This window comes from Tiliqua scincoides, chromosome 4, assembly GCF_035046505.1.
Source record: "Tiliqua scincoides isolate rTilSci1 chromosome 4, rTilSci1.hap2, whole genome shotgun sequence".
NCBI classification, from domain to species: domain Eukaryota; kingdom Metazoa; phylum Chordata; class Lepidosauria; order Squamata; family Scincidae; genus Tiliqua; species Tiliqua scincoides.
Window position 1 is genome coordinate 30369344 of NC_089824.1, and position 12961 is coordinate 30382304.

General features: G+C 46.9%; 1 protein-coding gene across 1 annotated transcript in view; it reads right to left on the reverse strand.

The window, feature by feature from the left end:
• Nucleotides 1–7700: 7700 nt before the first annotated feature.
• The window catches only part of RIPK2 (receptor interacting serine/threonine kinase 2), a 36086-nt gene continuing 30825 nt past the window's right edge, over nt 7701–12961 (reverse strand). The window contains exons 10-11 of the mRNA XM_066625995.1: nt 8513–8683; nt 7701–8296 (exon numbers count right to left, since the gene is read on the reverse strand). Of these exons, the coding sequence (XP_066482092.1) occupies nt 7956–8296; nt 8513–8683 (512 nt within the window). The 3' untranslated portion in view covers nt 7701–7955. The remainder of the gene's footprint in view (nt 8297–8512; nt 8684–12961) is intronic.

A 12961-nucleotide genomic window follows, 5' to 3' on the forward strand; every position in this document is an offset into this window, starting at 1 on the left:
GTGGCCTCTGGGAACCAAGTGCCTCTGGGAACTAAGTGCCAGGTAAGGCACAAGAGTTTAGCATCTGGGCGAGTTCAGCAGCAGGGCGAGGAGGCCAGGGCCCCAGACACTGCCCTTCCTCTTCCCTAGAGAAAAGGGTTGCTATCCAGTGTACGGTTTTTAAAAGGACCCCTAAATAAAACAACAACAACAACAAAAAAGCTATGCAGTCAGACAGCCAGCAGCAGGGTGGGGGCTATCCAGTGTTCTGCATCGAGTGCCACATGTATGATTATATGCCTCTTGGGCATAAGTCATGGGTGTGTCCTCGATGCAAGGAGCTCCAGGCTCTCAGGGAACGCGTCCGCTCCCTTGAAGCCTTGGTGGCCGACCTGGAGAAGCGCAGGCAGCCAGAGGAGGACCGTGGGGAGACTTCCGGGGACGATCAGGCTTCGTCCCAACCTCAGGCGTGCAGCTCCTCGGCTGCCCGGGTGGGAAGTCTCGGGACTGGAGGACGTCATCCTGGAGAGGAGGGAAACAATCCCCTAGGGGGGATCCCTTCTCCAGGGGATGGGCCCGTATCCGAGCGCACTCGGGATACTCCTCGGCGGGAGGGGGGTCGGGGGCTTCTTGTAGTGGGGGATTCGATTATTAGAAACATAGAGAGGGGGGTTTGCGACGGATGTGAGGACCGCATGGTGACTTGCCTGCCTGGTGCGAAGGTTGCGGACATCACTTCTCGTCTAGACAGGCTAGTAGACAGTGCTGGGGGAGAGGTAGCGGCTGTGGTGCATGTCGGCACCAACGACGTGGGCAAGTGTAGCTGGGAGGTCCTGGAGGCCAAATTTAGGCTTTTAGGCAGGAAGCTGAAAGCCAGGACCTCAAAGGTAGCGTTCTCTGAAGTGCTACCTGTTCCACGCGCAGGGCCAGCTAGGCAGGCGGAGATCAGGGGTCTCAATGCGTGGATGAGACGGTGGTGTAGGGAGGAGGGGTTTAGATTCGTTAGGCACTGGGGAACGTTTTGGGACAAGCGGGGCCTGTACAAGAGGGACGGGCTCCATTTGGACCAGAATGGAACCAGACTGCTGGCGCATAACATTAAAAAGGTGGCAGAGCAGCTTTTAAACTGATCCCTGGGGGAAGGCCGACAGGAGCCGAGGGGCATCCGGTTCGGGACTCCTCATCCCTATGGGATGAGGATGGGGAGGTTAGAGAACAACAAGACAAAGGCAGGGTAGGAGAAGAAATTGGGAAAGGTAGGGAGATGGGATGTGATAGACAGTTTGGCACAATGAGAGGATGCGGGGACAAAGGAGCGAATAAGCAGCCCATCCTGGGGCATTCCGTGTATAATTGCTTTTATGCGAATGCCCGAAGTCTACGAGCAAAGGTGGGAGAACTAGAATGTCTGGTGACAAGGGAAAATATTGACATAGTGGGCATAACGGAAACCTGGTGGAATGCGGAGAATCAGTGGGATACCGCAATCCCGGGCTATAAACTCTACAGGAGGGACAGGCAGGGGCGTGTTGGAGGTGGGGTGGCCCTTTATGTTAAGGAAGGGATAGAATCCAGCAAAGTAGAGATTGAAGGTGGGTCCGACTCCACCGTAGAATCTCTGTGGGTTAAATTACCAGGCTTGTGCAGCAATGTAATACTGGGGGCGTGCTATCGTCCTCCAGACCAGAAATCTGATGGGGACCTTGAAATGAGGAAACAGATCAGGGAGGTGACAAGGAAGGACAGGGTTGTAATCATGGGGGACTTCAATTATCCTCATATTGACTGGGTCAATTTGTGTTCTGGTCACGATAAGGAAACCGGATTTCTTGACGTGCTAAATGACTGTGGCTTAGATCAGCTAGTCAAGGAGCCCACCAGAGGACAGGTGACTCTGGATTTAATTTTGTGCGGTACGCAGGACCTGGTTAGAGATGTAAACGTTACTGAGCCATTGGGGAACAGTTATCATGCTGCGATCCGTTTTGACGTGCACGTTGGGGGAAGAATACCAGGCAAATCTCTAACAAAAACCCTTGACTTCCGACGGGCGGACTTCCCTCAAATGAGGAGGCTGGTTAGAAGGAGGTTGAAAGGGAGGGTAAAAAGAGTCCAGTCTCTCCAGAGTGCATGGAGGCTGCTTAAAACAACAGTAATAGAGGCCCAGCAGAGGTGTATACCGCAAAGAAAGAAGGGTTCCACTAAATCCAGGAGAGTGCCCGCATGGCTAACCAGCCAAGTTAGAGAGGCTGTGAAGGGCAAGGAAGCTTCCTTCCGTAAATGGAAGTCTTGCCCTAATGAAGAGAATAAAAAGGAACATAAACTGTGGCAAAAGAAATGTAAGAAGGTGATAGGGGAGGCCAAGCGAGACTATGAGGAACGCATGGCCAGCAACATTAAGGGGAATAATAAAAGCTTCTTCAAATATGTTAGAAGCAGGAAACCCGCCAGAGAAGTGGTTGGCCCTCTGGATGGTGAGGGAGGGAAAGGGGAGATAAAAGGAGACTTAGAGATGGCAGAGAAATTAAATGAGTTCTTTGCATCTGTCTTCACGGCAGAAGACCTCGGGCAGATACCGCTGCCCGAACGGCCCCTCCTAACCGAGGAGTTAAGTCAGATAGAGGTTAAAAGAGAAGATGTTTCAGACCTCATTGATAAATTAAAGATCAATAAGTCACCGGGCCCTGATGGCATACACCCAAGGGTTATTAAGGAATTGAAGAATGAAGTTGCAGATCTCTTGACTAAGGTATGCAACTTGTCCCTCAAAACAGCCACTGTACCAGAAGATTGGAGGATAGCAAATGTCACGCCTATTTTTAAAAAGGGAAAGAGGGGGGACCCGGGAAACTATAGGCCGGTCAGCCTAACATCCATACCGGGTAAGATGGTGGAATGCCTCATCAAAGATAGGATCTCAAAACACATAGACGAACAGGCCTTGCTGAGGGAGAGTCAGCATGGCTTCTGTAAGGGTAAGTCTTGCCTCACAAACCTTATAGAATTCTTTGAAAAGGTCAACAGGCATGTGGATGTGGGAGAACCCGTGGACATTATATATCTGGACTTTCAGAAGGCGTTTGACACGGTCCCTCACCAAAGGCTACTGAAAAAACTCCACAGTCAGGGAATTAGAGGACAGGTCCTCTCGTGGATTGAGAACTGGTTGGAGGCCAGGAAGCAGCGAGTGGGTGTCAATGGGCAATTTTCACAATGGAGAGAGGTGAAAAGTGGTGTGCCCCAAGGATCTGTCCTGGGACCGGTGCTTTTCAACCTCTTCATAAATGACCTGGAGACAGGGTTGAGCAGTGAAGTGGCTAAGTTTGCAGACGACACCAAACTTTTCCGAGTGGTAAAGACCAGAAGTGATTGTGAGGAGCTCCAGAAGGATCTCTCCAGACTGGCAGAATGGGCAGCAAAATGGCAGATGCGCTTCAATGTCAGTAAGTGTAAAGTCATGCACATTGGGGCAAAAAATCAAAACTTTAGATATAGGCTGATGGGTTCTGAGCTGTCTGTGACAGATCAGGAGAGAGATCTTGGGGTGGTGGTGGACAGGTCGATGAAAGTGTCGACCCAATGTGCGGCGGCAGTGAAGAAGGCCAATTCTATGCTTGGGATCATTAGGAAGGGTATTGAGAACAAAACAGCTAATATTATAATGCCGTTGTACAAATCGATGGTAAGGCCACACCTGGAGTATTGTGTCCAGTTCTGGTTGCCGCATCTCAAAAAAGACATAGTGGAAATGGAAAAGGTGCAAAAGAGAGCGACTAAGATGATTACGGGGCTGGGGCACCTTCCTTATGAGGAAAGGCTACGGCGTTTGGGCCTCTTCAGCCTAGAAAAGAGACGCTTGAGGGGGGACATGATTGAGACATACAAAATTATGCAGGGGATGGACAGAGTGGATAGGGAGATGCTCTTTACACTCTCACATAATACCAGAACCAGGGGACATCCACTAAAATTGAGTGTTGGGCGGGTTAGGACAGACAAAAGAAAATATTTCTTTACTCAGCGCGTGGTCAGTCTGTGGAACTCCTTGCCACAGGATGTGGTGCTGGCGTCTAGCCTAGACGCCTTTAAAAGGGGATTGGACAAGTTTCTGGAAGAAAAATCCATTATGGGGTACAAGCCATGATGTGTATGCGCAACCTCCTGATTTTAGGAATGGGTTAAGTCAGAATGCCAGATGTAGGGGAGAGCACCAGGACGAGGTCTCTTGTTATCTGGTGTGCTCCCTGGGGCATTTGGTGGGCCGCTGTGAGATACAGGAAGCTGGACTAGATGGGCCTATGGCCTGATCCAGTGGGGCTGTTCTTATGTTCTTATGTTCTTATGTAAATTCTGGTATTTCCAGGTAGGGCAAATTTGTGGTTGAAAGCTTAGAAATTTGTTGACAGTACTGAGCTAGGTGAACCAATGTTCTGAATCAATATAAGCTGCATTCTGGGCTGCATCTGCCATCTTCCTCCCTCCTTTGAATTAGATGTGGGGACTTGAGCTTGTATTCTGACTTGAAACACAGAATTGTGTCATAAGAACATAAGAACAGCCCCACTGGATCAGGCCATAGACCCATCTAGTCCAGCTTCCTGCATCTCACAGCGGCTCACCAAATGCCCCAGGGAGCACACAAGACAGCAAGAGACCTGCATCCTGGTGCCCTCCCTTGCATCTGGCATTCCGACATAACCCATTTCCTGAAAATGTGTACCACATTTAAGTTCTAATATCTTCAATAGAGAGCACATTACTAGGCATGTCTACTCAGAAATAAGTTTCATTAAGTTCAATGGGACTTAGTCCCAGGTAAATGCATATAGGATGGCATCCTTAGGCAGGTTGTTTATTTAAAACAAGGAAAAGGTTTATTGAAACAAAAGGAGGAAAACGACAGGGGGAACAGAAGATGTTGTATAAGGAAAAAAGAAAACAATTATTTACCATCTTGTGGAACTCCTTGCACAGGATGGCTTGATGCCACCTGGCCTAGATACCTCCAGAGGGGGATTGGACAGATTTAAGGAGGAAATGTTACGTGAAAAGCCCCTTTTTCCTTAGTTGTGATTTTATATCTGGTTATGTTAGTAAAACATCATGCAGGCCACCCTTCTCCCAGCACACTTTTCCAAAAACCCTGGTCAAGCTACAAGCTCATGGATTACACAACCTTCACTTCCATGTGGTCAATTCCATGTATTGTTTAACCCAATCACTGTTTATGCAAAAGTGTCTCCTAATCCAATCACTGTTCTGACTGAAAGTTCCCCAACAGTAGCATAGCTGGCAGGGGGGGTCATAGCACTAAATTTTGCAGGAGCCTGAATGTGCAGTGCAAGTGGCCTCCCCCTCCCCTCTGAAGCCAATTCAGGCAGCTAAAACTAAATGGAGGTATCTCCTTTGTTTTGCTCTAGCACCTCGGAATGGCTCCAAAGTGGAGAGACTGTTTGCAAGGCACATTCAGGCACCTACAAAGCATAGCGAAGTGACCTCCCCCTCTAGCTGCACTACTTTTCCCCAAGCAATATCTTCCTGTGTAGAAGTTGGTTCCTAGTCCCCTCCAAGCACTAGAGAGGCTTAACAGCTGAGAATTACCTGTAACCCTCAGGATACCTTCCACATTCCCTCTGGTCAGGCAGGAAATCAGGTTCTGATTTTATGAAATAGCAGCTGTTATCACTTACTGGAGAGAATGCCGCTGAAAGGCCTATCTCTCTCTAACTAACCTCATTGTCCCCAAGATCCTAAGGCAAAAGAGAACCAGGATGGTGGAGTGGTTTGGGAGGTGGAGTTAGACCTGGAAGATCCAGGTTTGAATCCCCCCTCAGCCATGAAGCTTCCTGGGTGACCTTGGACCAGTTACTTTCTCTTAGCCTCACCTACCTCACAGGGTTGTTGTGAGCCCAAAAGGAGGGGAGCAGCTGTGTACACCTCCCTGAGTCCTTTGGAGGAAGGGTGGTATAAAAATGTGAAAAAATAACTTGTTTCTAATCCCTGCCTTTGGTGTGTCAAACCAGTTTCTTTTTAAAAAGAAAAACAGCAGCAACAAACCCTCAGAGTGCTACAGGTCCAACTCAGAGCTTTTTCCCCAGTATAAAACTTTTGTATGCCACCACTGGAGATATATGGTGATCAAGTGAAGGGGGAGACACCCTGAGGCTGGTGTCTCTCTCCCTCCCTCTGATCTGCCCTTATGCCAGGGCCAGAATTGGTGGATTCCACTGTCACCACAAGGATAGTATTCCCCTTGAAATCTGACCAACACAGTGTAAATAAGGGTTGAGGAGGACTGTGACAAAGTTTTCACCAACAGATCAGAGGCAAGTAAGATTTCTGCAGTGGTCGTTCAGAGGTACAGTATATGCCACAACTTCTGTAGTATTCACACACACATTGGGATACACAGCAATCAGTTTCACATTCTCTCCACAAGGGGGAATATGTGTCCTGTAGAAGGACCATGAATATATTCCACTGCTCTGCTTACAGAGAAGTCACACTTTCTACAGTAACCAGAATCATTCTGGGAAGGAGTGGAATGCAGCCAAATTTTGTTCATATTCTCATGACAGACTGGGCGCAGAGCCATGAAACATTCTTGAAAGGATTTCACATGTCTGTTTCATTTCCCTCGCTTTAGATCCTCTCTCAGCATCTTCTTATTTTCAAATTACTATTGTTGCTAACTTGAAGTGCATTTTTTTTTTGGGGTGATTTTGGTTTAAATAGAATTTATAGGGAGGTGTAGTTGTTACACTCCTAGGGCCTGAGCAATGACTTCCCCTCCTTTTCATAGCGAGAACATTCAAAAAGTGAGTTTGTTACCGATTGTTGGTCAACATGGCCTTGATGACTCCGAAAAACAACACACTGTGTGAATTTCCCTGAATGTTACTAATGGACAAGCCTATAAGCAATGCAAACAAACATCTTACTTGTTTTTCTTTCAGAGTAATGGATTTCCAAACTGTGTTCTGGGGTTTCCTGGAAACTTAGACATTTTTGAAGGACAAGATCATCAATGAGACACAAGTTGTTTTTTGTTCTTTGTTTTTTCGTTTGTTTGTTTGAAAGACAGCTTGTAAGCGCACTACTGATCTTATCCTGCAACATACAGAGCAGGTGCTGTTGGGGGGATTGGAAAAATTTCTGGAGGAAAAGTTCATTATGGGTTACAAGTCATAGTAGGTATGTGCAAACTCTTGGTTTTAGAGGCAGGCTGCCTGTGATTGCCAGGTGCAAGAGAGTGCACCAGGACGCAGATTGTGTCTGTTGTCTTGTGAGCTCCCTGGGGCATTTGGTGGGCCACTGTGAGATACAGGAAGCTGGACTAGATGGGCCTTTGGCCTGATCCAGCAGGGCTTATGTTCTTATGCTTGTTCCTATATGCCCCTTGGTCATGTATCTTCATATGGAAAAACGATATGGCCAAAAAGACTACAGTAGTGCTTCACTTGAACGCCCTACAACATGTTCTAGATCTAATATCTTCTGCCACACACAAAGGAATGTCAGAGCAGACAGACAGAACCTTTTCCAGCTGACAAGTTCATGTTGCAAAGTGTTCTAAATAAAGTAGATGGTTTAAAAAAAATGCTATTTTAGAATGATGTTCTAACGTGCCAAACCAACGTGCCAAACCATCGTGCCAAACCAAGAGTCCTTCTCAATGGTACAACAGAACATGTACAAACACAGTAAAGTCATGTGTATTTTTAAAACATTTTATATTTTCTTTGCCTTGATAGATCTACAAAATACAGGAGTATCAAATGAGGAAACTCCACTTGGTGTAAAAAGAGTTCTGACATTTTAAAACCAACATGGATGTTATGTAATACTTTCACTTACCATACTTTTTTTTTTTTTAGAACTTTGGTAGAGCAGTCCAGCAAAAAATAAAGTGACATTTCCAAAACAGGAATGCTACTAGTAAGAAAAGGGGTTTGAGTTCTTTACACTGCTCTTTATCAATTCAAAGATGCGGGTTTAGACAGAAGAGGTATATCTGGATAAGGCTGGAGTCCCATCTGTTTATTGTCTTTTAGTTTCTGCACTATAACTCTGGCGAATTCCTCTCCGTGGCTATCCGTGGTGTCAAGCAGTTGCCTGACTTTTGATGTCCTTGTAGGTTTGGTGCTGATAAGTTCATAATCCTCTTTCATGACTAAATCCTTTGCTAGGAGAGCATCCAGGGATTGGTTAAGACAAGCCTCGGTCATCTGGATGACAATTTCCTCTCTTTTACTTTGGATCCACTGGTGAGCAATATCCACTGGATCCACTGGTTGTATAGCAGGCAACACAAAAACTAATGGAAAAAAAATGAAGAAATTTTTTTTAAAAAATAGTTGATATGCCCTTCCAAATGTATAGATAGCATCAAAATAGGAACTAACCGAGATGGAGAACTGCTTACATATTTGAATTTTAAATATCAGAATGGTATCTTTAAATTGAAAGACTGTATTGCAATATCTTATTCATAAATACCTAAACAGACCAGGATGCACAAAAAGTTCATTACCTGAATTGGCTCCTGATGGTGGCAGCACATATGAATTGGATGAATTTGAACTACTTGTGGCAGAGCAAGAGGAACTTCGTTGAGATACATACGACTGAGTTCTCTGGGGCAGTGAGATATTTTTATTCATGCTAACCAGCGAGTGTGGGAGACCAGAAGAGTCACTGGGGCCTTGCCAAAAAAGAAAATTTCAATTTTTATTTTGTGTTCAAAACAAAAATAGAAACACAATGCATAATACATAACCAGAACTTTATGGGTCTGCACATCATTTTGCACATGTTAGCCAGGACCCCCCCTCCCCCCGAGGCTTGAACATACTCAGTAGAATTTTTGACATTTTTGTATTCTCAAGTCTCACGCCACATCAATGACCATTATTACAATGCCAACACATACCCACATTTCCCAGACTGCCATGTGGGATGGGAGGATTTAAGTCAACCAAATCTAGAGGCCTCTTGGACTTGTGAAATTATATCAATAATATTTTCGATCTTGGCCACTACATGCCCCATATCTGTTCTTTTTCTTTCTAAACTGTGGCTTGGATCCAATGGAGCCCTAGCGCAAGTGAAGAGCATCTCTGCTCATGGAAAGAGTTGTATGCATCTCTGATTTCTGCTGAATCCTCTCTTGTGCACCTGAGGCTGTCTCATGTTACCCTGAATGTTGTTCCAGAAGTCCCCCAACCCTCAGGTGCAGGGAAGGGGATGGCAGGGAAGTCCTGTTCTGCACACACAAGTCTGCCCATGGTTCTCAGGGTCCAGACCATTACTCATCAAGTTGAAACTCTTTAAGAAGGTAGTCTGTATCTTATGCTCCCTTGGGTAGGTTTGCCAAACATGACTGATTCTATCATTTATGCTCTGTTCTCATGTTAAGAATATCTGATTACAGAGAAGAAGATAATGGGAAGCCTAGTCCTATCCCCTGCGGCTCTGCCTGGTGCACTGATGCTAAAATGGCTACTGCTGCATCCAGCAGCATTGCTGAGGCCACCCAAGGTCCCCTCAGGGGAAGCCCCAGGCCCCAAATGGGGCTTCTCAAGTCTGCGCCAGCTATTTTGCTGGCCCAGACTTGAGAGCCTCTGTGTCAGGCCTTATAGCCTGACGTAGAGAGAGCAGAGGGGAATGGGAGTGGTGGGAGGGGAATGTGGGAGGGGGTGGGGTGGGGGAGAGGAGGAGAGAGAAATGTCAATTGCTTGAGCCTGTATTTGAGAAAAAAGAGTGCAACCAAAAGCCCAATCCTAGGCATGTCCACTCAGAAGTAAGTCCCACAGGCACATTCCCCCCTAGTCTTTGGCTGCAATCCTAACTACACTTTCCTGAGAGTAAGCCCCAATGAACAAAATAGGACTTACTTCTGAGTAGACCTGGTTAGGTTGTGCCCTTTGTCATGTAATGATTTAATTGTATTAATTATATTAATTAAAAATTAATTGTAATGTAGTAATTTAATGTAAGTAAAAAACTGGGAGTGTGCCTTGACAATTTTAGTGCCTTGACAGTGTGCCCTGAGCTGAAAAAGGTTGAAAATGGCTGGACTAAACCATGACATATGCCAGCTCAGGATGGGTTGTTGGCAGTGGCTCCCTAGGCTGTAGACAGGGGTCTTTCCCAGTCCAACCTAGAACTGACTAGGAACAAACTGGAATATTCCTGCATGTGAAATGTGTGCCCTACCACTGAACGTAATCAATACATTGCATAGACTGAATAAGGGGGAAAGAACAACTGTGCCCTTTCTGATTGTGGGGGTCAGGATGATTAGGAGCTTCTAGTGTTTAGTACGCAAACTGATCGTATCAGTGACAGCGCCTGCAGGAGTCACTTCACAATTGCATGATGCAAACAGGAGGCTGCACAGGAATGCTCCTGTGTGCATCAAGCTTAACAGTGGCCTAGCCCAGCACTCAAGGAGGGCACAAAAGTCACACCACACTTGCTCTGTGCTGCCTGTCCTTTACCCAGGATGGAAAGTGGAATGTATTCTTGTTCCGATGTCACCATACCCGGTGGGGAGCTATCTACAACAGGGCCACTGCAATATTGTGAAGACAACAGAGATAGGATTACATGAAGGCCTGCCCAAATTAAAGTAGCAGCATTAGCATGCACCAGATCCTAACCCCATTTCTTGTCCCCTTCCCTTTTCCTTACTCTCCGACTTGTGCCAAGCGATCTAGTTTGTGTAGATGGGCCACTGAGGCAGGAAAGGCTTGCCTTACCTCAAGGAGACCTCAGTGACTCCCCCCTCCCCTGGACACAGTATGCACTCTACTGGCATAGCTGCATCAGTGGGGAGGGATTTAGTTTAGGTCTGAGCCCTAAGTCCTGAAAGAAGGGAATCTGAGTTGATACTCTAACCCAGGGGTGTCAAACCCGTTTCATACTAGAGGGCAGAAGTTAGCATTCATGGTGCCTGCTGAGGGGCGAAAGTGACATCATTAAACAGATGATGGCCAGAAATAAGCACTTTGTTCTCAGTTGCAAACGACAGAAGAGAAAATGTGTGAATTTTGTTCATATTTTCAAGTTATGAGAGACCCCAATTACCAAGCTGGGAGAGCCTAATTATCATGGGGGCCAGATAAACCGCCTCTGGGGGTTGCATATGTTTGACACCCCTGATCTAACCTGACCATTGATTTGGTTATTGTAGCATTTTACGATGTTATTTTGATAGTGTCATCGTTGTTTCATGCGTTTATGTTGCTAGCAACTCTGGAGTTCCCTAGTGGAAGGAAACAGGATAAAATTGTTTCAATTAAATCAAATGCTGCTGCAGGCACCTGAGCGTTGCCTCTTTTCTCCCTTCCTGAGAAACTGCAGCTTCTTCCACCTGCACCCCTTGCTAACAGCACCACCAGGGGGGCTGTTTGCTGGCTCTGGAAATAGAAGAACCAGAAACTCTCCACATACAGTAAAGCCACTGGGTCCAGCAGGAGCAGGGTAGCAGCTTAACGGCGCAAAGATTGTTGTCTGGCTACCCTCTCTGTATGCATAAGGGGTACTGCTGCTTCCTCTTTCACTGCTGCCACAGCTGCAGATGAACTGAAGAGCACGAGGTCCCATCATGCATTAAAAAAAATGCAGCCAAGCTTGGTTCCTGTAAAGTACATGGTGTCATCACTCATGCAGGAAGCCAACTGGGCCCTTGCACAGCCAAAGAAACAGAAACAAAATATTTCCCTTTCAGTAATGAAACATGGCAGGCCTGTGGGCAGGCCTCACTTCTCTTGATGCAAGGTGACCCTGGGGATCATAGTTGTAGGTTAAAGAAAGGGCTTGCACACTAGAAGAAGGTTCTGTGTAAGTACAATCTCCATCTGCAACTGGCCAGCAAATGTCTCTTCTCTCCCCTTCAAAACCCTGCACTGCTATTGCTAGCTATGCTAGAATGGGTGTTGGCTTACTGTAAACTGCACAAGTCATGTGCTACCTCTGCTTTTGTGCAACCACAGTCCATAAATCCAGACCAATGTTCTATGTTGCAGTTCTGCATGTATCAAGTGAAGGCATGCTGGCACGTGGAGGCCAGATTCAGCCTCCACAACGGCAGCCAGAGGCAAGGCTGTGTCGGCCGAGTGGGAGAAGGGTATTCCCAGTGGGAATTCAGAGTGGGAAGGAGGGCATTCCCAGGGCAGGCAGGGAGCAGGAGGTGCGGCCGAGACATGGCAGTTATGCCGGATCCTAGCCCCGTTCCCTGGGCAGCGCAGAGCAGCTCCAGACTGCTCCGTTCTGCTCGGATCTGAGCCACCTCCTGAGGTGGTGCAGATCCTAGTAGCTCCTTTGGGGCTGCTGCAGCTTCCTCAGCGGTACGGGGAAAAGTTTCCCCTTGCCTCTGGCTGAGCTGCAGTCAGCCCCAACCTTGTACTGATACAGTGCAGGCCTCCTGGACTGCCTGTTCCAGCGAAAGTTAAGATTGTGCTCTTAGTTTTGCTTTCCATAGAGCTCAACACGCTTGTCAACTTAGAAGAAGGGTTTTTCTTGAGTGTTTTTTGGGGGCTGCGTTCATTGGATCAGGACCATTCTGGTGGCATTGAATTCCTCTTGGTCTGCCCTCTGCATTGCACTAAGGCGCAGTCAGCTACTCATGCGTAAATGTGGCTCTGTTCCGCTTTCCATAGGGCTCCATGTACTTTCCTTCTATCTGTCTGTTAGTTATAGCTTCATGACCCACCGACAATCAGGTTGTGCCCACCAAGAGGTGACCCACAGTTTGCCATGTTACAGAGAAGGCAGATGCGCACCTGTGGGGCTGTGCATGATGTAGAAACGTATCCTAGCATCCTCTGCAGCATTATATAGGAAGATGCTCCTTACTAAGTCAGACCACTGGTTCATCTAGCTCAGTATTGGCCTCACTGGTTGGCAGTGGTTCTTCAGGGTTTCTGAACAGGTCTTTGCCACTCTCACATAGAAATGCCTCGGCCTGAACCTTCCA